A 24121-nucleotide genomic window follows, 5' to 3' on the forward strand; every position below is an offset into this window, starting at 1 on the left:
GGCTTCTATCCCTGGTTGGGGAACTAAGACGCAGCACGCTATTGAGAGGCCAAAAGTTAAAAACAAACAAACAAAAAAGCCAGGTCCTCACAGGAAGAGCAAATTAACAATACAATGAGATTGACCTGAGGGTGGTACAATGGGAAAGGCAAGAAGCCAAGATGCTGAGAACGCTTAAAAGACTTAGGGAAACGCAATATGCTTATCACCAGTTCATCTTACCTGATAGAGCAGGTCCCCCAAAACTCTGCTGAGCTTCAGTGTGAAGGAAAGAATAGATTCTACTAGTTCAGTAAAAACAATTTTGTTATATACAAAATATACATCCATATTGCACTCATTAAAAAAATAACATATCAAGATAAGTACACTACCACTCTTTCCTCCCTCCTCATTCCTGTCAATTTGGTCTTTATCTTTCCAGACCTTTTTTTCACATATTTAAGAACAGTCAGCAAGGACTTTCCTGGCGGTGCAGTGGTTAAGAATCCTCCTGAAATGCAGGGACACGGGTTCCATCCCTGGTTGAGGAGCTAAGATCCCACACATGTCACGGGGCGACTAAGCCTGTGCCTCACTCCCGAGCCCATGCTCTCGGGGCTGCGTGCAGTACCTACTGAAGCCTGTGTTCAGGCTACTAGAGTAACTACGCTCGAGCCCACGTTCCGCATGAAGAGAAGCTGCCACCAGGAGAAGCAACGAGGGACGGCCCAAGCACAGCAGTAAAGACCCAGCAGAGCCCAAAGTAAATAAATGTAAATAAATAAAATAAAGAAAGAACAGCCTCTGTATCTGGGAGTTTCCCGCCCATGAATTCAGCCAACGGTGGATCCAAGGCTGGTTGAATCTGCGAGTGGGGAGACCGCGGTTACACGGGAAGGACTGTGTTACAGCCACGTGATATGATGGACTCGAGCGCCTGTGGGTTTGGTGCCACGGGGGTCCTGGAGCTGTCTCCCCCATATTCCGAGGAGTGACGTACACACGTAGAGTAGAAAACATTTAGTTCTTCTGTTTCGTTGTTTTCTGCAAAGATTAGTGGAATGGATTGCTTTGCCACACGCCTTTTCATTCTACCAACATTCAGGAAAGCCACCCATGTGAGCTCATCTAGACCTACTTCATTTTCCCTTCACCATTCTTTTACATGGTTGCCTAGTATTTCACAAATGACTGCTTCATAGCTGCAGAAGCTCTTTGCCTACTGATGGGTTTTACTCTGTTTCTGATTACTTTCTTTTACTCACTGCTATGCCACCTCCTAGTGCTTGGGTGCGAGATTTGTTTTAGAACAGTTAACCAGATGGGATATTTCTTAGTCACCAGGCATTTAAATGTTACCAGAGACTGCCCAAATTGCCCTCCCAGTGGCCAGACTAGTTTACCTCCCAAGAGTAGTGTGTGAGATTTCTCATTTCCCCATACTCTCAGTGTATATTCTTGCAAGTCTTAAAACTGCATTTCTTCACTAAAATTCTACTTTCTTGTTGTTAAGTCATTAAGTCATGTCTGACTCTCTGTGACCCCATGGACTGCAGCACACCAGGCTTCCCTGCCCTTCGCCATCTCATGGAGTTTGCTCAAACTCATGTCCATCGAGTCAGTGATGCCATCCAACCATCTCATCCTGTCGGCCCCTTCTCCTCTTGCCCTCAGTCTTTCCTGGCATCAGGGGCTTTTCCTCTGAGTCAGCTCTTCGCATCAGGTGACCAAAGTATTGGCGCTTCAGCTTCAGCATCAGTCCTTCCAGTGAATATTCAGGGTTGATTTCCTTTAGGACTGACTAGTCCCACTAAAAATTTTTTTACAATTAATTTTATTTCGCTGTGCTGGGTCTTAGTTGTAGCACATGGATTCTTCAATCTTCCTTGTGGCATGAGGGATATTTTCAGTTGCAGGATATGGGATCTAGTTCCCTGACCAGGGATCAAACCTGGGGCCCCTGCATTGAGAGCATGGAGGCTTAGCCACAGGACCACCAGGGAAGTCCCTAGTCACACTTAAAAAAAAAACTAATTTGGACCAAATGCCAGTCAATGAGGTTCAATGATTCTTTTAATTAATTCTGGAGAAGCTAGAATTAGAACATTCATTTTAATTCACTAGTCCTCCCTTCTTTGGCCTTTAGATGTAATTGATAAGCAGTATTGACTTTCACTCAAAGGGAGACATTGTTAAACACAGGCCTGTGATGACAGAGGAAAGACAAGCTCGTTCAAAATTCTAGGCATGGCCTGCTAGGTCAAGGGCTTCTGCAAGAAAAGATTTTACAAGAAGGGCTGTAATAGGGAAGAACTAACCTGACTGCATATTAGATCTGCTTTTTACTTTAACCTTTGATTCAATTGCTTTTGCTTCCAGTTAAGAATATTGCCTATAGCCTGAAATACACAAGACAGCCCATTCTCAAGGCTCTGACATTTAAGGGTATAACACTTTTCTACTCATAGAGAGAAAAAAAAGTCACAGAACAGAGAATAAGATTTGTCATATTGATGGTTTACAGGAATATTGTGACCTGACCTGTGTGGATAGCCACAAGAACAAAGGATTTCTACACTAAGAAGTCTGGAGAAACCAACTAAGACCCTCTCTCACCTTGTCTTTGAAAATGGCTTGCTGAAACCCTTCTAGGAGTTTGGAGTTTTGGGGGCTCAAACCACCCATCTCCTTGGGGCTTCCCAGGTGGCATTAGCAGCAAAGAACCTGCCTACCAAAGCAGGAGAGGCAAGAGACACTGGGAAGATCCCCTGGAATAGGAAGTGGCAATGTGCTCCAGCATTCTTGTCTGGACAATTCCGGGGACAGAAGAGCCTGGTGGGCTCTAGTCCATGGGGGAGCAGAGAGCGGGACACGACAGAGTGATTGTACACGTGCGCGCACGCACTCGCATCTCCCTGCATGGCCCTCAATGAAGCTTTCTCTGCTCCAGACTCTGATGCCTTGGTTTGTTTGGCCTCACGATGCATCGGGCGCAGGAACTTGCGCTCGATGCGCAAGCCTTTGCAACTGCCAGTATTTCCATAGGTTCTGCCTTCCCGCGTGTTTGGTGGAACTCTTCTTTTGTGGAAATTCTTCTTTCCTGGTTTCTGAGGTTTGCAGTGTCACTCTTTGCCCTGAGCCCAGGAGTTTTCCACAAACAGAGGGGCGATCCAAACAGCTTAACTATGCTGGTACCGACTGCTGACCTGGGGCTTTACATTTTTATGCCATTTTTGCAACGCTTCCTCCCATTCTAACGTTATCTTAGTCGTTTTGCAGAATAGAAAGCTGAGGTTCAGAAGTTAAATAACTCATCTAAAACGAAACCAGGATAGAAACCCAGGCCTACCAGGCCCTAAACCTTTATGCTGCACTTTAATGCTGAGAAAGTGCAGATAGTAGCCATATCTGACAACAGATACAGTAGAAAGCCTGTATCGACAACAATTATGGGCGGGGTAAGGGAGTTAATAATGAAAGAAATTCAGGTGTTTTGTAGAGGGCTCTCCAGAGTTTAAGAAAAAGTTATATGTGTGGTATAACACCGTGGTTAAGAGCATATACTCTGGAGCGAGGTGGCCTGGCTTCAAATCCTATCTCTGCCACTTCCTGGCTGTGTGACTTTGGGCAAGTTACTCGACCTCTCTGTGCCTCAGTTTTCTCACCTACAAGGTGGGGATTAAAAATAACACACGTTTCAGTAGGTCAGACAGAGAAAGATAAATATCATATGATATCACTTACACGTGGAATCTAAAAAAAGGGTACGAATGAATTTCTCTACAAAACAGAAACAGAGTTACAGATGGAGAAAACACATTTATAGTTATCAGGGAGTAAGGCAGGAGAGGGATAGACTGGAAGACTGCGGTTGGCACATACGCACTACAACATATACAGCAGACAACATAAGGACGTGCGGCATAGCACACAGAACTCTGCTCCACACTAATGGCCTATACGGGCAAAGAACCTAGGAAAGAGTGCACATACATATACGGATAACAGACTCACTGTGCTGTGTACCTGAAGCTAACACGACATCGTAAATCAGCTCTCAGTTCAGTTCACTTCAGTCGCTCAGTCCTGGTCTGACCCTATGAAACCCCATGGACTGTAGCCCGCCAGCCTGCTCTCTCCATGGGGATTCTCCAGGCAAGAATACTGGAGTGGGTTGCCATGCCCTCCTCCAGATGAGGAATACTCGGTTCAGTCCAGTCGCTCAGTCGTGTCTGACTCTTTGCGACCTTAGGGACTGCAGCACACCAGGCTTTACTGTCCATCACCGACTCTTGGAACTTCCTCAGACTCCTGTCCATCGAGTCGCTGATGCCATCCGATCCTCTGTCGTCCCCTACTCTTCCTGCCTGCAGTCTTGCCCAGCATCGGGGTCTTTTCCAGTGAGTCAGTTCTTCGCATCAGGTGGCCAAAGTACTGCTTTTTCAGCTTCAGCATCAGACCTTCCAATGAATATTGGTGTATGTACTGCTTTCCCAATTTGGAACCAGTCTGTTGTTCCATGTCCGGCTCTAACTGTTGCTTCTTGACCTGCATACAGATTTCTCAGGAGGCAGGTCAGGCGGTCTGGTATTCCCATCTCTTGATGAATTTTCCACAGTTTGCTGTGATCCACATAGTCAAAGACTTTAGTGTAGTCAGTGAAGCAGAAGTAGATGTTTTCCTGGAATTCTTTTGCTTTTTCTGTGATTCAGCGGATGTTGGCAATTGGATCTCTGGTTCCTCTGCTTTTCCTAAATCCAGCTTGAACATCTGGGAGTTCTTGGTTCATGTCCTGTTGAAGCCTAGCTTGGAGAATTTTGAGCATTAGTTTGCTAGTGTGTGAAATTAGCTATACTCCAATAAAAATTTTTTTAAAAGGTCCAGTTTCAAAAAACCCTCCACAAATTTCACTGGGCTGTTGTAATGATTAAATAAGGTAGTATTTGGAAAGCAATAGAATAATGCCTTATATACGGTAAACACTATAAAAGTTTATCATTACTATCATTATGATTGTATGTGGTCTTCACTGTTACTCCCACTTTATAGGTGAGGAAAAGGTTAAGCAACTCACCCACGATCATGGAGTGAGTCAGTGGTAGACTTGGAGCACAACCTGGGTCTCTACCATCCTGTCCAGGGGTTTCAACTCCTAGCACTGCCTCCCAACTTAACTAAATGTAAGCAGAGGGGTTGCTGCAGGCCTTGGAAGGTCTGTTGCAATTAAAGACAGGGCCAGGCATAATTCATGTTCTCTCTGAGAATAAAAGGGGGATCTGTAGAGGAGGAATTTCAGGAACTTCAGAGAAGCATGTGAAACATTCCGCAACAGTTCAGTCCCACTCTGTTTCACGAGCTTTTCCCAGCACGTGAACCCGTCTTCCCAGGCTACCACTCCTCTTTCTCTCCGTCCCAGGCTCAGCATCGCATCACCACCATCTGTCTTTGCGCAGCCACAGGAACTTTCTGCCTGGCATCCTACCTTTAACACATTCTCCTAACTAAAGCCAAAGATGTATTTTAAAGGTAAGCCCGCTCATGTCAGTTCTGGATGAAGATGCTTCAGCGTCTCCCCACGGCTCTAAGGACTTGGACTAAACCCTTTCCTCTAGCCTGCAAGACTGGGCTCAGAACGGACCCTTCTTTTCATTTCCTACCTCATAACTCAAGTTCTGGGCTCCTTGGTCAAATTGAACTTCCCTCAGTTCCTCAAAATAGAGCTCTGGTGTTGGACACACAATCCTCTCTCTTTTAACCGTCTTAGTCTGGCCAAGTCCTACTGATCCTCTGAGCTTCAGCCCAGAACGCAGCTCTTCTGGGAAAACTGTTTGCATTTTTCACTCCACTTTTTGCACTCTTGATAACATATGTCATGCAGCCTGGAAACTGCTGTATCCTTGCCTATATATCTCACTGGAATCTGGGCTCCTGGAGGACAATAGCTGTGCCTCTTTGATTCAATGCTATACCCGCATCTAACACAAGAGCTGAAGATAAATATGCTAGTTGAAACTGAGGAAACGGAGGCTATTCCCAAAGGGGAACTTGTAGGTAGAGTGCGAAAATAAAATGATCAAGGCCAGAAACTTTAGGAACATTTCCAGAAATGGTGAAAGAGGCTGTTTGGAGGGTCAAGAGGTAGGCAACACCGTGGCAACACCTGTGGGAAGAGACAGCATTAAGAAAGAGAGCCCGGAACGAGGCAGAAGAGGGGTTCTGCAGGGGAGAGAGAGTGTTAAGAAAGAGGGCCCAGAATGAGGCAGAAGAGAGGTTCTGCAGGGGAGAGGCGATTACTGATGGAGTTAGCTTTTAGGGGAGCTTGGAAAATCCCATGGATGGAGGAGCCTGGTAGGCTGTAGTCCATGGTGTCGCTAAGAGTTGGACATGACTGAGTGACTTCACTTTCACTTTTCACTTTCATGCATTGGAGAAGGAAATGGCAACCCACTCCAGTGTTCTTGCCTGGAGAATCCCAGGGACGGGGGAGCCTGGTGGGCTGCTGTCTATGGGGTTGCACAGAGTAGGACACGACTGAAGCAACTTAGCAGCAGCAGCAGCAGCAGATGTGGATTAGGGTTACCCAGCTACTTTGGTTTGCCTGGTGCTGTCCCCGTTTTAAAATCGAAAGTCCTGTGTCCAATGAAAACCCTTGGTTCAGGCAAACGTAGGTTGGTGGTGTTAGGGTGGAATCCAGATTATCAGAGGAGCTAGTGGTTCTGGACAAGGGCTACTTCTCTCTGAGTTATGAGAGAAGGCAGAGAAGGGCAGGATTAAATCAAGGGTGTGGGCTGAGCCATCAGGCTTCCCTGGTGGCTCAGATAGCAAAGAGTTCAGTCGCTCAGTCGTGTCCAACTCTTTGGGACCCCATGGACTGCAGCACGCCAGGCCTCCTTGTCCATCACCAAATCCCAGAGTTTACGCAAACTCATGTCCATTGAGTCGGTGATGCCATCCAACCATCTCATCCTCTGTAGTCCCCTTCTCCTCCCTCCTTCAATCTTTCCCAGCATCAGGGTCTTTTCAAATGAGTCAGTTTTTCTCATCAGGTGGCCAAAGTATTGGAGTTCAGCTTCAACATCAGCCCTTTCAATGAACACCCAGGACTGATCTCCTTTAGGATGGACTGGTTGGATCTCCTTGCAGTCCAAGGGACTCTCAAGAGTCTTCTCCAACACCACAGCTCAAAAGCATCAATTCTTCGGCATTCAGCTTTAAGATAGTAAAGAATCTGCCTGCAATGTGGGAGACCCAGGTTCCCTCCCTGGGTTGGGAAGATCCCCCTGGAGAAAGGAATGGCAACCCACTCCAGTACTCTTGCCTGGAGAATCCCACGGACGGAGGAGCCGGGTAGACTACAGTCCATGAAGTCGCAAAGGGTCGGACACGGCTGAGCAACTCCTCATCGGCTTTGGAACCTTTCCCTGTTCTGTTCTCTCCGGTCCTAGCGGCGCCGCAGTTGGGAGGACCGCTCACCGCTAGGGGGAGGAGCGGCGCAAACGACACGGCTGCCCCTCTAGCTCTCCCCGACGAGCTCTCTGTGGCGCTCGTCAGCCCGGCCCGGCCGAGGGGGGCGGGGTCCCGCCACGTGACCGAGGCGCCTCTCCCCCCGCCCCCCCGCCGCCCGCCCTCAGGCCGGCGCAGGCGCGGTGGTCGCGTCGCCGTCGCCGGGCTCCGTAGCCCGCGCCGCTTCGCCTCCTTCGGCCCCTGAGGCGGCCGCCCGGGCGGTCCTGCGGCTCTTCCTCCTGCGGCTGCGGGCCGCGGGGGCCGAGGCCATGTCCCGGAAGCAGGCCGCCAAGGGCCGGCCGGGCAGCGGCAGCCGCAAAGCCGAGGCCGAGCGCAAGCGGGACGAGCGGGCGGCGCGCCGGGCCCTGGCCAAGGAGCGGCGGAACCGGCCGGAGTCCGGCGGCGGCGGGGGCTGCGAGGAGGAGTTCGTCAGCTTCGCCAACCAGCTGCAGGCCCTGGGGCTGAAGCTGCGGGAGGTGCCGGGGGACGGGTGAGGCGCGCCCGGGAGCGCGGGGGCGGGGGCGGCGCAGCGCTTGGCGCCGGGGCTTGGCGGCCGTCTCCCTGCGCCGGCGGAGCGCGGGAGGACCGCGGGCCCGCCGGCGCCCCCTCTCGAGACGCGCGCGGCCTCCCCCGTGGCCCTCGTGCTGGCGAACTGTAGGGGGTCCCGACAGAAGGTCTCCCTGAGATCGGTGCCCGGGAAGCACCTCCTCCCCGGGCAAAAATAAGGTGACTCTCAAGCCGAGACCTGAGGGGATGAGACGGAGCCAGTCGGCCCCCCCCAAAAAAAGGTGACTTTAAGCCAAGACCTGAGGGAATGAGATGGAGCCGCCCCCCCAAAAAAAGGTGACTTTAAGCCAAGACCTGAGGGAATGAGATGGAGCCGCCCCCCCAAAAAAAGGTGACTTTAAGCCAAGACCTGAGGGAATGAGATGGAGCCGCCCCCCCCAAAAAAAGATGACTTTAAGCCAAGACCTGAGGGAATGAGATGGAGCCGGCCCCCCCAAAAAAGGTGACTTTAAGCCAAGACCTGAGGGAATGAGATGGAGCCGCCCCCCCCAAAAAAAGATGACTTTAAGCCAAGACCTGAGGGAATGAGATGGAGCCGGCCCCCCCCCGAAAAAAGGTGACTTTAAACCAAGACCTGAGGGAATGAGATGGAGCCAGTCACCCCCCACCCCCACCCCCAAAAAAGAAAGGTGACTTTAAGCCAAGACCTGAGGGGATGAGACGGAGCCAGTCGCCCCCCCCCCCGAAAAAAAAGGCGACTTTAAGCCGAGACCTGAGAAAATGAGATGGAGCCAGTCACCCCCCCCCCAAAAAAAGAAAGGTGACTCTTAAGCCAAGACCTGAGGGAATGAGACGGAGCCAGTCGCCCCCCCCCCCACCAAAAAGAAGGTGACTTTAAGCCAAGACCTGGGGGAATGAGATGGAGCCAGTCTCCCCCACCCCCAAAAAAGGCGACTTTAAGCCAAGACCTGAAGGAATGAGATGGAGCCAGTCACCTCCCCGCCCCGCCCCCCCCCCCAAAAAAAAGATGACTTTAAGTCAAGACCTGAGGAAATGAGATGGAGCCAGTCGGTCAGAGAGCAGGGCCATATGAAGAGCAGTCAGACAGGCGCAAGGAAGTGTAAGCCCCACTTGACAGGATGCTTGGACTCCTTTCATCCCTTACTGTTGGGTATTGCCCTCCTGCCACACTCGGGAAATTAGGCCTGCGAGGGCCTGTCGTTTGCTAAGTTGAAGGCAGTTTCTCTTTAATTCTTCCTTGCATGGACTTCAGTTTCTCCTCTGTAAGCAGTGGCGCTTACCTAGCATTGCTTGGGGGGTTTAGACAGGAATCTAAGTCCAGCTTTGTAGGTCTAGCTTTTTGAAAGAACACGGGGTAAACACTTGGGATAGTAGGAGGGAGAGAGTGGATGATGGGAAGGAAAAATGATCCCAGGAAGAGGGATATGGATCCAGGAGTGTGGAGGAAAGAATAAAAAGGGTAGGGAGAGGCGAGGAGATCAGTTAGCATCCCCATTGTGGGGGTAGGTAAAAGGGAGTCTGGTTGCAAGAGTGTGGCACTGTGGAAGAGGCAGTATTAATAACAGCCTGGCTATTGTTTCTCCTTCATTTGGGGGCTCAGCTAGGCAAAGAGGCAAGAATAAGATGAAGCTGAAGACCATACAGCCTTAACTGTGGAAGGGGGGCAAGAAAATGTTTGGTTTCCATTATGTTGCACCTTATTAATCAAGACTATGTATGACCTGGCCTTGATTTACCTTTTCCAGTTTTCCTACATATGTGCAGTGTTTTAGGCGGATTGGATTTAGAGCTTGATTGCAATTTGTTCGCCACCACCTAACACAGTGCCTGGTACATTAAAGGCATTCAGTGCATTTTTGTTGAATAAATGATGATAAGAATATCATAGAGGAAGGCTACCTAGGCCTTTAGCAGGGCCCCTCAAAGAGCTGTTTTCTTAGTGGAGTCGCTACAGTTCAAAGGTTGCTTTGCTGGGTCTTGCTTTTAGCCTAATACTTGATTTTTGTCAAATATAGTTTATTAAATATTCTGGGCATTAGCCACTCATAAGCACAAGACGTTGGTTTATAAACCGAAGTATCAGTTGAATTTGGTGGGTCTGAGCTGGTGTCTGGTTCTTCCTTGCAGATGATTGGATTGCTTCTGTCTGCTACACGGGTTGGTATTCCCACTGTCAGTGTGTCCAGGAAACTGACATACTCAACAGAAGGTTGCTTGTGAGCAGGAATTGCAGCGCAGGGAGCTGTGAAGCCTTGAGCGAGTTCTCATAATGCCGTGGGGACCTCGGGAGCGCTACTTCTGCTCCCCTGCCCCTGAAGAGAGCGTATTTCTATAGTTAATTCGGGAAACATTGGTTGAGGAAGGTGCTGGGAATACATTGCCTAGTAAGAAAGAAACAGGACAGCAGGTCTCACGCATTCTGGTCTTAGGATCCCTTTACCCTCTTAAAATTGAATGAGGGCTCCAAAGAGCTTTGGCTTATGTGGATTATGGTTATCAATGTTTACTATATGAGAAAGTAAAGTAAAGTAAAAACATGGTACGCAAACACATTATATTAGCTTTCAGTGATAACAGATATCGCATATCAAGTAGCCTCTAGAAAACTCCATTGTACACTTGTGAGAGAATTAGAGCGAAAAGGATAACTAACATTAGTTTCGGAGTCAGAACTCTGAAAAGGTCTCAGAGACACCCTCCCTTCCCAAACTGGGTCATACTTTAAGAATGAATGGTATAAATACTTAAAATACAAGTTGATAGATTCTTTACAGTGACTGATTATAGCATACTATTGAGAAGAAAGCGGCCAGCACTCCCTGAAGTGGCCAGGGAAACCGCGTTCATTCAGCACATGTTCATCGAAACCTGCTCTGTGCTAGGTGCCTCTCAGAGAAGGTCATTCTCAGACTGGGCCATGAAGGGCCAATAAAAACATGCTAAGAGAGCACTCCGGACTGAGGAGTAATATGTGTAAAGGCACAGGAGCACCTCATTTTTGAGAGACCCGCAAATTGCTGAGTCTGACAAGGCCGGAGGCCAGCTTGACCGCAGTGCTTGTGCCGCTCCCTTCTGGCGCCCCTGTTCTTTGGACAGTGTTAGGTCGAATGGTGATGGTGATTCCTCCTCTGTGGGCTGCACGAAGCGAACCCCTTTCCGTTCACAAGTTCTCCCCATGGGTGCCATGCAGTGGGCCGTTTAGTCCTCTGTAGTATTGTGTCGCTTTTGGATATGGTGGAGACAGGCTTTATCACTGTGCAGTGGATGGTGCTTCCTGTTTGTTACGGGTTAGTAGATATCAGTGGATTATTTTGTTTGTTGATATTTCTTGAGTACTCTTGGTGAAATATGAAGTTAGGTAATGAAAAAATAATCAAGTCTCCACTCTTCTGACTTTCCATTCTGGTCTGATAAGAATATTGAATAGCCTGAGATAGCATCTCGCTATATAAATGTATTCATTGTTGGCAGTGTGGCATTTGTAGCATGCTAGAGCCTTTGGGTGCTTGGGAATAAACCAGCTGGTATTCTGTAACTTAGCCTTTATGTTAGCTGGATCAGTGTAGCATGGGTTAATCAGGGAGCCGCTTATAGGGTGTTGTAATGCTTCATGGGCCACCTTCATATTTATTGTGTTGTCTGGAGGTGAAAAGTGAAAGTGAAGTCGCTCAGTCGTGTCTGACTCTTTGTGACCCATGAACTGTAGCCCACCAAGCTCCTCCATCCATGGGATTCTCCAGGCAAGAATACTGGAGTGGGTTGCCATTTCCTTCTCCAGGGGATGGACCCACATAAATTGGATTCAGTTTCAAAACAGGAAATATTTTAACCTTGATGTGGTCCTTAAAAACATGATTGAATGTAGCATGAATAGAATCTCTAGTTGGATTAGGCAGTACAATATTAACATTTCTCTGAACTCTATCCGGTTGCGTCTTCCTAAATGTAGCCTCAAATTATAGGACTAACTAGTAGTGTTCTAATATTAAAGCATTGAAGAATCATTAATTTTAGCTACTTATTTCTATCTCAGACAATTGTTTTATTTTTAAAGTTTTACCTTGTTTTTATAATTATAGGATTTTAATGACAGAAGGGTATCTACAATATCCATTAGTTCCTGCCTCACGTGTGTAGCAGCCTCATCTTTTGGGTCTTGCTCAGTGGTTTTCCACCTTGGTGGCACAGTAGAATCACCTGGGGAGCTTTGGAAAAAAATACAGTGAATGGGCTCTGCCCCAGATCAGCCGCACCAGAACCTTGGGCCGTGGGGCTTGGTTGTGAATAATTGAAAAAAAAAAGAAAAAGTCCGCATGGATTCTAAAGTGCAGTTTTATTGAGTACTGCTGATTTAGAGTCTAGATCCTAGTGTTGCTCAAACTTTACCATAAAACAGAATCACCTGGAGGGCTAATTAAATCCTTAGTGAGACTAGATTGCTGGGTCCCAACCCCAGAGAGTTTGACTCAGCAGGCCTCGGGCGGAGGGCTCAGAATTTTCATTTTGAACAAGTTCTCAGGTGATGCTCAAGTTGCTAGTCAGAGATCACACTTCTGAGAGTCAGTGATTGAGCCCATCGCTGCCTGATGGAAGTCAGAACCACATGTATAATTTGAAAATTTTTCAATAGCCATATTAAAAACGTAAAATGAAACAGATGAAATTAATTTTAGTATATACGGCAAGCCACTGTATCTAAAATGTCATTTCAGCATATAGTCAATGTAACAAATTTTAATGAGATACTTTACATTTAAAAAATGCTGTTCAAAATCCAGTATTCAACACTTAAACACACATGAATTTAGATTAACCACATTTCAAGTGGTTAGTAATCACCTTGGATAGTGGCAACCATATTGTATAGCACATAGGTGGACAGTTCCTGAGGCTTGACAATAGAAATGTACAGAATCCTTAGTCTGTGCAGTCTGTCTGTGTAAAACTAACACAAAGTTGCCTTTTGTTTGTCCTTGTCTCTGTAGCTTCCTTGTTTTGGTTTTAGTTTTATTGTACAAGGATAATATCCCTTTCACCATAACAGTTGGAGGCAGCGTTCATGTCCCCTGGAGCCTTCTTCAGGCTGAAGGTCACCAGGTTTAAAGCCACATCACCTCACTTGAACATACCTTAAAATGTACTGATCAGAATTACATCTAGTACTCTAGCAGTGGTCTGACCTCAAAAGTGAGTCACTCAGTCGTGTCCAACTTTTTGAAACCTCATTGACTATAAAGTCCATGAAATTCTTTAGGCTGGAATGCTGGAGTGGGTAGCCATTCCCTTTTCCAAGGGATCTTTCCAAACCAGGGATTGAACCCAGGTCTCCCGCATTGCAGGCGGATTCTTTACCAGCTGAGCCACCATGGAAGCCCAAGAATACTGGAGTGGGTAGCCTATCCCTTCTCCAGCGGATCTTCCCGCCCCAGGAATTGGACCAGGGTTTCCTGCATTGGAGGTGGATTCTTTACCAGCTGAGCTACAAGGGAACAAAACCTGACCCGCTGCCCATTTTTCTGCGTATTGTACTATTACTGCCCCCTGTTTGTGTTTTAAATCACTTCAGTCATGTCCAACTCTTCAACCCTATAGATGGTAACCCACCAGGCTCCTCTGTCCTTGGAATTCTCCAGGCAAGAACACTGGAGTGGGCTGCCATTGCCTCCTCCAGGGGCTCTTCCCAACCTGGGGAAGGAACCCAGGCCTCTTCTGTCTCCTGCATTGGTAGGCGGGTTCTTTGCCACTAGTGCCACTTGGGAAGCCCAACTGCACCCTAAGAGCCCGTCAATTATTTTCATGTCTGTGTTGCAGTATTGTCTCATGCTAAATTATTGAGCACCCAAAGCCCTTGGGTGCTACTTGTGTGATTGACGACTTTTGTATGTGCATCTGTGGGGAGAGTGGCGTGGCTCTGCAGTGGGGAGGACAGCGGCTAGGCATGTTGCTGGCCGTCACAGCTGGCAGGGAGAGCAGTGGCAGTGCTGCTCCCGGCCTCTAGTCGGCCGAGGCCAGAGATGCTGCTGAACTCCATCCCGGGCGTGGGACAGAGGATTGTCCAGAGTATCAGCAGTGTGAGGGTGGAGAGGCGCTGCTCTAGTGTAGTAGGCGAGGCGTGGGCCCAGAAAGCAGTGGGGGGTCTCCTCGAGGCCCTCGGGCACTGGCCGCACTGTTCTCATGAGGATGGTGAGCGCTCTTCCTGGGCTCCCTGAGGGAACCCAGGTCACTTGCAGTGTTGTTCACATTTCCTGTGTCATTGCCTTATAACTGCTAGAAAAGGAAGTGATTCATCTATCTTGATTTTTCATGTTGACTATTTTTAGTGAGCATGAGGAAGTTTTTTTTAAATATAGAAAAGTATATTTAACATTTTAAGTAAGTTTGACACATACTCCTAACTACCCAGGGATAACTTCACTAACATTTTGGTGCCTGGCATTGAATCCTGGTTGCACCACCTACTGATTTTGTGACCTTGGGCACTTTACCATAGGGGGATAGTAACTGTGTCTGTCTCATAGAGTTAACTGTAAGGACTAAATGCTTTTAATACGAATCAAGTGTTTGGAACAGCCCCTGGCACATTGTCAGAGCTGCTTAAGTGACGCTTTCAGTGCTTTTTCTTCGCGTACGTTTGTGTGTGTTTCTGCATCTGTGTACACAGTGTGCAGGTGAAGGTGGTGGAGCTTATGCAGTGTACAGTTTCATGCCTACTTTTTTGACTTGTGTGTGGAATATTTGCCCCTGTTACTGAAAGTTCTTAGAAAACATGTTACTTTCTGTAGAATACCATGAATTTTGAGATATCAAATGTAAAATAACTTCGTATGTAATTTTTTGCCAAATCGTACCTCTTAAATGGAATTTAGGAGTAAACTAGTGGTAGCAGTTGGTAAAGGTTTAAGAAGAGTTTGAGAGAGAAGCTTAAAATTGGGAACGTGTTATCCATTGGCTTCCTTTTTTCCCCCTGTGGTTGAGAAAAGACCACCATTGTTAGATTTTAGCAACAGACCCCTCATTCTAGTGTATAGAACTGTTATGTTCTAGTTCCTTCTAGAATGTTGCCCTAGATAGATGCAGAGTTTCTTGGATTCTTTTGTTTATAGAGTCTGTTGCCTTTTAAATCTCCCTTCTTACCTGCCAAAAAAAGAAGTATAAATCCTTATACGTTTGAAGAGATTCCTGCCTCTCCAACTTTCTGTTGAAAACTCACTTTTCTAAGTTGAAAATAAAAAAAACCTCTGTCGCCAAACACTTAGGTCTAAAGTCCTTTGAGAAGTGATGAGTTTATATTTTGGAATTAGAATGTCATAGATTTTCATTTGGAAGAGTGAACAGTCTGATGTGAAAGTGCGCAACTGTCTGGCTTCAGAAGGGCTCTTTCCTTAGTTTTGAGGATGCCAGCTTGTGTTTCAGTCTCTGTGTATCTGGGCTCTGTGTTTGTGATGTAGTTTGGAATTTTAGAAGCCGTTAAGGGGTGTGAAAGTAAACTCTTAAGATTTATTACCAGCAGTTTAATTTTAGGAAGGAAACAAAAGGAAAGCTAGGAGAATTTTCATCTGGCAGAAGTAGAAACATCACTGTGGCTCCTTAAGTGAGAGGAGAGGCACCGGGAGGGAGAGTGAGCCGTGAGCTGCACCTGCGGGTGGCCCCAGTGCTTTCCTTCCCACGCCTTTCTCCACTGTGTCCTCAGGACTCAAAACAGGATGGGAAGTTTGATTGCTTCTATTGGGAGCTTGACAAATTGCTGTGTTTGTGATACTTGTTAGGTGAATGATTAGTTAGCTGTGCAGCCATAGTGGAAGGGCTTTCAGAAAAGAGATAGTAGATATGATTTACCATTTTGGAAGGAGATCTGGGCGTCATAGAGAGCCCTTAGATGTGGAGTGGCCGTGGTGTCTGGGCCCTGTCTTCAGGTGGTTAGTAAATCACCAACTCCACTTGTTGAGGCAGTGGAGGCTCAGAGAAGTTCAGTATCTTTCCTGAGTCAGCCAGCTCGTAAATGGGGAGTAGGATTCTTGTTTGTTGCCTCTCAAAAAGGGAAGGTGGTTGAATATCTTCCCTGGTGCTCTCCTGCCCCTGGTATCTGGGAAGAATTCTGGACAGTCAGAGAGCTGAAGCTTTATCTCTTCTCTGTGTGAAAGATTACCTTGGATGGCCTGCCATGAAGCATCATTGTTTTAGATGAACTAAGTTCATTTTTAAAAGGTCTTGACCAGCATTTTTGTTTTGATAGCAACTGCCTATTCAGAGCTCTTGGTGATCAGTTGGAAGGACACTCACGAAATCATCTCAAGCACCGACAGGAGACAGTGGACTACATGATAAAGCAGCGAGAAGATTTTGAACCCTTTGTGGAAGATGACATTCCTTTTGAGAAACATGGTAGGTTCACCGTGGGACACTGGATCCTCCAGGAGTGATGCATTGGGTAATCCGTTAGCATCCCCGACCCTCCCAGCTAGGGGTTTGATTACATAAATTATGACATTTTTTTATTCAAAAAATATTTGTTTGTCTCTGCTGTTACAGGCAGCATGTCAGGCTGTTAAGAATCAGTACGTTTAGATGTAGGTGCCATTAGTAAAAATGATGATAATTAACTTGAAAAGTGACTTTTTATTTGGGGTGGAGGGGAAGGGAGAAGGGGGGAAGCAGGTTATAAAACAGTGTGTTTAGATTGATTCTACTTTTTAAAAAGTTTTATTTTTGGCTGTGCCTTGTCTTCGTTGCTGCACACGGGCTTTCTCTGGTTTCAGTGAGGGGGCTACTCTTCACTGCGGCAGGTAGCTTTCTCACTGCAGGGCCTTCTCTTGTTGCGGAGCGCGGGCTCTGGACGCACAGGCTTCAGTGGCCACAGCATGCAGGCTTGGTAGTTGCGGCTCGAGGGCTTTGGAGTGCAGGCTCAGTAGTTGTGGTACACGGACTTAGTTGCTCCGCAGTATGTGGGATCTTCCCAGAATAGGGATTGAACCTCTGTCCCCTGCATTGGCAGGTGGATTCCCATCTACTGCGCCACTCGTGCAGTCCAAGATTGACCCTATTTTTAAAAGGTGTCTTTATACAAAGCAAATTAGGAAAGGTCTGTCGTTGTTGTCTGACTCCTTGCGACCCCGTGGACTGCAGCATGCCAGGCTTCCCTGTCTTTCACTACCTCCCAGAACTTACTCAACCTCATGTCCGTTGAGTCGGTGTTGCCCTCCAACCATCTCATCCCCTGTCGTCCCCTTCTCCTCCCACTTTCAGTCTTTCCCAGCATCAGGGTCTTTTCCAGTGAGCTGGCTCTTCGTATCAGGTGGCCAAAATATTGGAGCTTCAGCATCAGTCCTTCCAATGAATATTCAGGGTTGATTTCCTTTAGGTTTGACTGGTTTGATTTTGTAGTCCAAGGGACTCTTCAAGAGTCTTCTCCAGCATCATGGTTTGAAAGCCTCAATTCTTTGGTGCTCAGCCTTCTTTATGGTCCACCTCTCACATCCATACATGACTACTGGAAAAACCATAGCTTTGACTATAAGGATCTTTCTCGGCAAAGGGATGTCTTTGCTTTTTAATACGCTGTCTACATTTGTCATAGTGTTTCTTCTAGGAAGCAAGTGTTTTTGAATTTCATGGCTGCAGTTTCATGGCTTAATTTCATGGCTGCAGTCACCACCTGCAGTGATTTTGGAGCCCAGGAAAATACAATCTGTCACTATTTCCCCTTTCCTACCCTTCTATTTGCCTCAAAATAATGGGACCGGTTGCCATGATCTTAGTTTTTTGAATGTTGAGTTTTAAGCCACGTTTTTCACTCTCCTCTTTCACCCTCATCAAGAGGTTCTTTAGTTCCTCTTTGCTTTCTGCCGTTAGAGTGATATCATCTGCAAGTTTGGAAAGATGCTCACAGTTTATGGTCAGTTCAGTTCAGTTGCTCAGTCATGTCCGACTCTTTGCGACCCCATGAATCGCAGCACGCCAGGCCTCCCTGTCCATCACCAACTCCCGGAGTTCACTCAGACTCGTGTCCATCAAGTCAGTGATGCCATCCAGCCATCGGTTGTTAGTTATGGTTTATAACTCTTGGCTCCAGTTATTTTTCAGAAACCACTCTCTGTCTTTCAACAACTTCTATTAAGGAGAGATAATAGGACCTAATTTCTAGGGAGTTTTGGTAAAGAGTAAACTAGATTATGCAATTAAAAGAAGTTTTTAGTGCCCGCCATCTGGGGATCCTGGGACTATTGAGTATTTAAATTATCTTCTGTAGATTTTCTGATTTTTAAGTGATCATGAATTACTTTTATAATCAGAAAAATCAGTAAGGTCATTTTAATTTCTCCCCCAAACCCAAGCACAATCTGATTTCTTTGAGGCAAGTCAGGGATTTAAATTAGTACTTTAATAGGCTCAAATCTAGTAAGAAAATACTTATGAGTTTTAAGCTTTGATTCTGACAATTATTTACTGAGACTGCTGTGCTAGGTGCTAATATATTTATGTTTTCATTGCAGGGCTCAGTCTTATCTGTCTCAGGAAAGAGAATCATTCTGTGTTTTGGAGCGCTGACTCTGGGAACCAGTCAGGAGTGGGTGGGGGGAGAGACTGTGAAGGGGCTGAGGTGGAGGGCTCTGCACATTGGTGAAGGGATGAGCACGTTTCCACCAGGGCTGTTCTGGGGATGATGAGTGAGTCCAGACCAGCCCCCAGTTTGGTAGTGTAATTGACAGGCCTCACTGGAGGTGGCGGGGGCCGGGGCCGGTGTTGGTAGAGACAAAGATGATTTTGAAGTTGTACTTGAGGAATGGCTAGCGTAGCTGTGCTTTAATAAAGTAAAAGGCAGCAGGAGGAACACATTGAGCAGGGAGCTTTTCCCATTCATCACTGGGAAAGCACTCATTCATTAGGGACAAGCAGCAAGAGAGACACAGCAGTGAAACTCCACTGAGTCGTTTATTCTAGTCACTGAGTTCTCACGGTCCTCTTCCTGGATCATTTTTTGTCCGGCAGGCACCAGTTAATTAGATGGTCACCAGTTTATAGATTAAATATGGATATATGGAGCGAGTTTTGTTGTTTAATGATACATAAAATGAGTTGAGTCATTGATTCAATAAATGTTTTATGTGAAGAGAATCTTTGGTCTGTGAGTAGGGATTCTGCTTTGACCCTCTTCAGTGAAGACCACGTGGTAGGTTTAGGGGTGTGGCAGGACCTTAGATGTGCAGGTGCTGTGTCACGGTTTGAGTGTCCCAGTGGGTAGTGGCTCTGATTGCCACAGCAGACGGAAAGGACACCTGGAATTCTGCCCGTTCTCCTTGTGTGTCACTGGAAGCCCAGATGTGTTACATTTCCTGCTCTTATAGTTGTGTGTTTTTAATGTCTCCCTCGTTACACTGTGAGATTCTTGAGGGCAGGGACTGTGTCTGTTCCCCACTGTGGCAATGGCTGGCACATAGTCGACACTAATATTTGTTGATAGAATAGTTGAGTGCTCACTTAACTTTTCAGGACCTGGTTATCCTTGCCTCTGACTGTGTCTTTTCTTTGGTCTATGGCTTTGGAGAATCAGCATCATCTTTTCCCTAACTAAACAGATACCCACCAGAAACCTGAACGTTCTCAATGCCTTCTCATACTACTTACTTGTGAAGTCTTGTCACTTTTCCTCCAATGTATTTTTCCTCATTTCTGCCGCCTCATAGAATCAGGCCTCTTTGACTGTTTGTCTAGATTTCTCCAGTACTTTGGATTGGTCTTATTGCCTCCTGACCCCTTCACTTTGCTTTCCATGTGGAAGCCAGAGAGGTGATCTAAACATATATCAGATAGGTCTTCCCCTGTCTAACACTTGTAGGCAGCTCCCCATTGACCTCAAGAACGTTCCAACTCTTTAGCCTTTACGATCTGTGATTTTCTTGTTTGCCTGGCTTCTTGCTATTTCCCAGTATATTTTCTTGCTCCCCCGCCCTGCCATCTCAGCATTCTAAGTTCCTGCCAGTACTGTGCAGTCCGTAAACTCACCGTGTTCTGTTTCTTGCTTCTGCTTGGAACATCATCCATTCCTCTTCTGTTTGTCTTTTACCTGCCCTTTGGGAAGCACTGTAGTTGTCTCCGCTGAGAAGCTTATCTGGTACACCTCCCCTCCCCTCCCCTCCCCTCCCCACTGTTCAGACTGGCTTATGTTCCCCACCTGGAGTTAGCCAAGCTGCAAGGTTTGAAGACACAGTCTTACTTAAGACTCCCCTGACTTCTGACACGAGCTGCAAATTTGTGGTTTCTCAGAACCATTCTCAGGTTTGATAATTTGCTAGAAGGACTCACAGAGCTCATTGAAGTCTGTTATACTCACAGTTACATAGTGTATTACAAGGAAAAGATCCAGGTCAAGTTAGCCAAAGGATAGAATCGTTGGAGAAGACTCTTGAGAGTCCCTTGGACTGCAAGGAGATCCAACCAGTCCATCCTAAAGGAGATCAGTCCTGGGTGTTCTTTGAAAGGACTGATACTGAAGCTGAAACTCCAAACTTTGGCCACCTGATGTGAAGAGCTGACTCATTTGAAAAGACCCTGATAACTGGGAAAGATTAAGGGCAGGAGGAGAAGGGGACGACAGAGGATGAGATGGTTGGATGGCATCACCGACTCAATGGACACGGGTTTGGGTGGACTCCGGGAGTTGGTGATGGACAGGGAGGCCTGGCATGCTACAATTCATGGGGTCGGGAAGAGTCGGACATGACTGAGTGACTGAACTGAGAATCTTGGAAGGTTATACAACGGTAAAATATCGGAAGGTTACATAAAACACGGTATCGTCAACCAGGGAACCTCACCCAAACATCAGTGTCCAGCATTTTTATTAGGGTGTCATCATGTAGATGTTACTGATTGATGGCCTAAGTGGTTGAAGTCATTCTCTAGTCCCTGAGGTCTTTCTAGGGTCATTTGACCAGAGAGGTCCACTGAAAGTCACCTCATGCATAAGCTTAGCATAAACAGTTAGATGTGGCTGAGGGGCCCACTGTGAATAATAGAGACACCCCTGTCACTTGGGAAATGCCAGGGTTTTAGAGGTTCTCTCCCAGGAGCCAGGGGCAAAGGTCAGATTTCTCTCTGTGTAAGGCCAGATGCTTTACTGCGTGTTTCTTTCCTGAAGCGCCTGCATATCAGCAGTGTCTGTTTTCTTGTTGTTTGTCCCCCACTGTTGTAAACTCCTTGAGGGCAGATTGTGATAGGCTGTATAATGGAGTGGCCAAGAGCCAAGATCTTGGAGTCAGGATGCCTGGGATAAAACTGAGCTCTGCTGTGTACTGACTTGTGACCTAGGACACAGTTACAAACTGCCCTCTGCTTTAGTTTCCTCATCTGTAAGATGGTGCGTGTGATGATACCTCTTCCGCTTCTTTCTGATGGCTGTTTCGAGGGTTAAAGGTGATCTATGAGATAGATTTAGAGAACGAACTATGGACATGCACAGACTGCTAGACTCTGACAGAGCTATTGGACTTTTCCAGGCATATACCCTGATTCCTCATTTTGGGAACTGAATAAATACCAAAGCATTATAAAGACTTTGTTTTTCTTTCCTATTTCCTTCCGTACAGTGGCCAGTTTGGCAAAGCCTGGAACATTTGCTGGCAATGATGCAATTGTAGCGTTTGCAAGAAATCATCAGTTGAATGTGGTGATTCATCAACTTAATGCCCCTTTGTGGCAGGTAGGTCATCTGCTGAGGAATTTATATGAAACCTTTATTTAAAAATTATCTTTGGGGATATCCTAAGATAATGGGGCTTGACTGATGATATTGAACTGTGCAGGGTAGCTTGGACTGTGAACCTCACCAAGCTTGTGGTGGCTTGGAATTAAACCCTGCATTACAAATGGAGTCTGAAGTATAAATCAGAGACTTAAAATGCCAGAAATATTACTCAACAGTTAGTTAATTGGGTGATTTGGGGAAGAGAGCCTAATGTGGAAATAGCATAGAAAATTTTGTAAAAATCTCTGAATGAGAATTCAGAGGATTTGCATACAGATTCTAGTTTGAATATACCTGTTCCATGTGTATATTTTTGTATTTTAGATGGAGAGAAACAAAGACCAAATTGACTATAATAAACTGTTGCTAAAAAAGAACTTTTGAACAACAAAATTTCATGGCCTAGGGTGTCAAGCTCTATGTCTGTGCTCTCCCCAGCTAGCCATAGCATTCTGATGGTGTTTCTACAGCAAGTAAGACTTCTCAAGTGTTCAGTTTGTGCTGTGGGATGGCAGAGCATGATGTTGAGCCGCTTAGGCCTCCCTTCCCCTCCTCATACCCCTTCGCCCTTGCCGTTGGTATTCTGTTACCATTGCTGTTCTAAATTAACCCCATCTCCCAAACAGTCCATCAAACCAAACATTCTGGAGCATGGAAGGTCACAGGTCAGGATGAAAATACACACAGACCACCCCTTGCTTGCCCTCCTTGCAGTTTTCATGCTGTCGCTCAGCTCCTGGAGACTGGTCAGGTGGTTCCTATCAGACCTCCTCCTTCCCCTTCTCTTCTACTTCACCATTTCTAGCTTTTTTTACATTAGAAAGTAAAACATAATGATTATAGAACAATTTGAAAATTCAGAAAAGCCCATAAAGGCAAATAAAAGTCACCCAATCACACTTCCTAGAGATAATTGTTGTTAACATTTTAGTGTGTATCTGTTATTCACACACACTCTTCAGTATAAAAACATTCGTATATAACTGCAAAGAGACATATCATGGTGTCACATTTTAAGAACTGGTTCAGTGGTAAAGAATATGCCTGCAACATGGGAGCTACAGGAGACTCTGGTTCTATCCCTCAGTCACGAAGATCCCTTGGAGGAGGAAATGGCAGCGCACTCCAGTACTCTTACCTGGGAAATCCCATGGACAGAGGAGCCTGACGGCTACAGTCCATGGAGTTGGAAAGAGTCAGACACGCTTGAGCGACTGAGCATGCACACACACATAGATAGATACATCGTACATATATACCTACACACACTACATATCCCTATATATCATATTATTACACAGGGAACAGTGACCTTTTTTCCTTCATTGTTTTCCTGTGAAAAGTGAAAGTTTTAGTTGCTCAGTCATGGCCGACTCTTTGGGACCCCATGGACTATAGCCCGTCAGGCTCCTCTGTCCAAGGCATTCTCCAGGCAAGAATAGTGGAGTGGGTTGCCATTTCCTTCTCCAAGGGTACTTCCCAACCCAGGGATCAAACCTGTGTCTCCTGCATTGCAGGCAAATTCTTTTTTGTCTGAGCCACCAGGGAACCCCATTTTCCTGTACCACCTGCATATATATGCCTTTGTAAATTGCTTATTCCTTTGCTTAGCTGTTGCTCTTTAAAAATAAAGTCAATTATAGAGATATAACTTACATATATCAAAATTCACCCGTCTCTGGTGTATAGTTTGTTTTTTGGACATAGTCATGTAAATGTTACACTACCTCAGTTCAGTTCAGTTCAGTTCAGTCGCTCAGTTGTGTCCGACTCTTTGTGACCCCATGAACCGCAGCACACCAGGCCTCCCTGTTGATCACCAATGCCCGGAGTTCACCCAAACTCATGTCCATTGAGTTGGTGATGCCATCCAACCATCTAATCCTCTTGTCATCCCTTTCTCCTCCCACCTTCAATCTTTCCCAGCATCAGGGTCTGTTCAAATGAGTCAGCTCTTCACATCAGGTGGCCAAAGTATTGGAGTTTCAGCTTCAACATCAGTCCTTCCAATGAATACCCAGGACTGATCTCCTTTAGGATGGACTAGTTGGATCTCCTTGCAGTCCATGGGACTCTCAAGAGTCTTCTCCAACACCACAGTTCAAAAGCATCAATTCTTTGGTGCTCAGCCTTCTTCACAGTCCAACTCTCACATCCATACATGACCACTGGAAAAACCATAACCTTGACTAGACGGACCTCTGTCAACAAAGTAACAGCTCTGCTTTTTAATATGCTATCTAGGTTGGTCGTAACTTTCCTTCCAAGGAGTAAGCGTCTTTTAATTTCATGGCTGCAGTCACCATCTGCAGTGATTTTGGAGCCCCCAAATATAAAGTCAGCCACTGTTTCCCCATCTATTTGCCA

The 24121-nt window shown here is 46.4% G+C and overlaps 1 protein-coding gene across 2 annotated transcripts in view; it reads left to right on the forward strand.

The window, feature by feature from the left end:
- OTUD3 (OTU deubiquitinase 3) overlaps nucleotides 7614-24121 on the forward strand; it is a 33864-nt gene continuing 17356 nt past the window's right edge. The window contains exons 1-3 of one of the 2 annotated variants that reach the window (XM_018054901.1): nucleotides 7614-7975; nucleotides 16247-16395; nucleotides 21597-21709. In XM_018054901.1, coding sequence (XP_017910390.1) covers nucleotides 7755-7975; nucleotides 16247-16395; nucleotides 21597-21709 — 483 coding nt within the window. In that variant the 5' untranslated portion in view covers nucleotides 7614-7754. The remainder of the gene's footprint in view (nucleotides 7976-16246; nucleotides 16396-21596; nucleotides 21710-24121) is intronic. The other variant, XM_018054897.1, reaches the window with a different exon arrangement.

This window comes from Capra hircus, chromosome 2 (assembly GCF_001704415.2).
Source record: "Capra hircus breed San Clemente chromosome 2, ASM170441v1, whole genome shotgun sequence".
NCBI lineage: Eukaryota > Metazoa > Chordata > Mammalia > Artiodactyla > Bovidae > Capra > Capra hircus.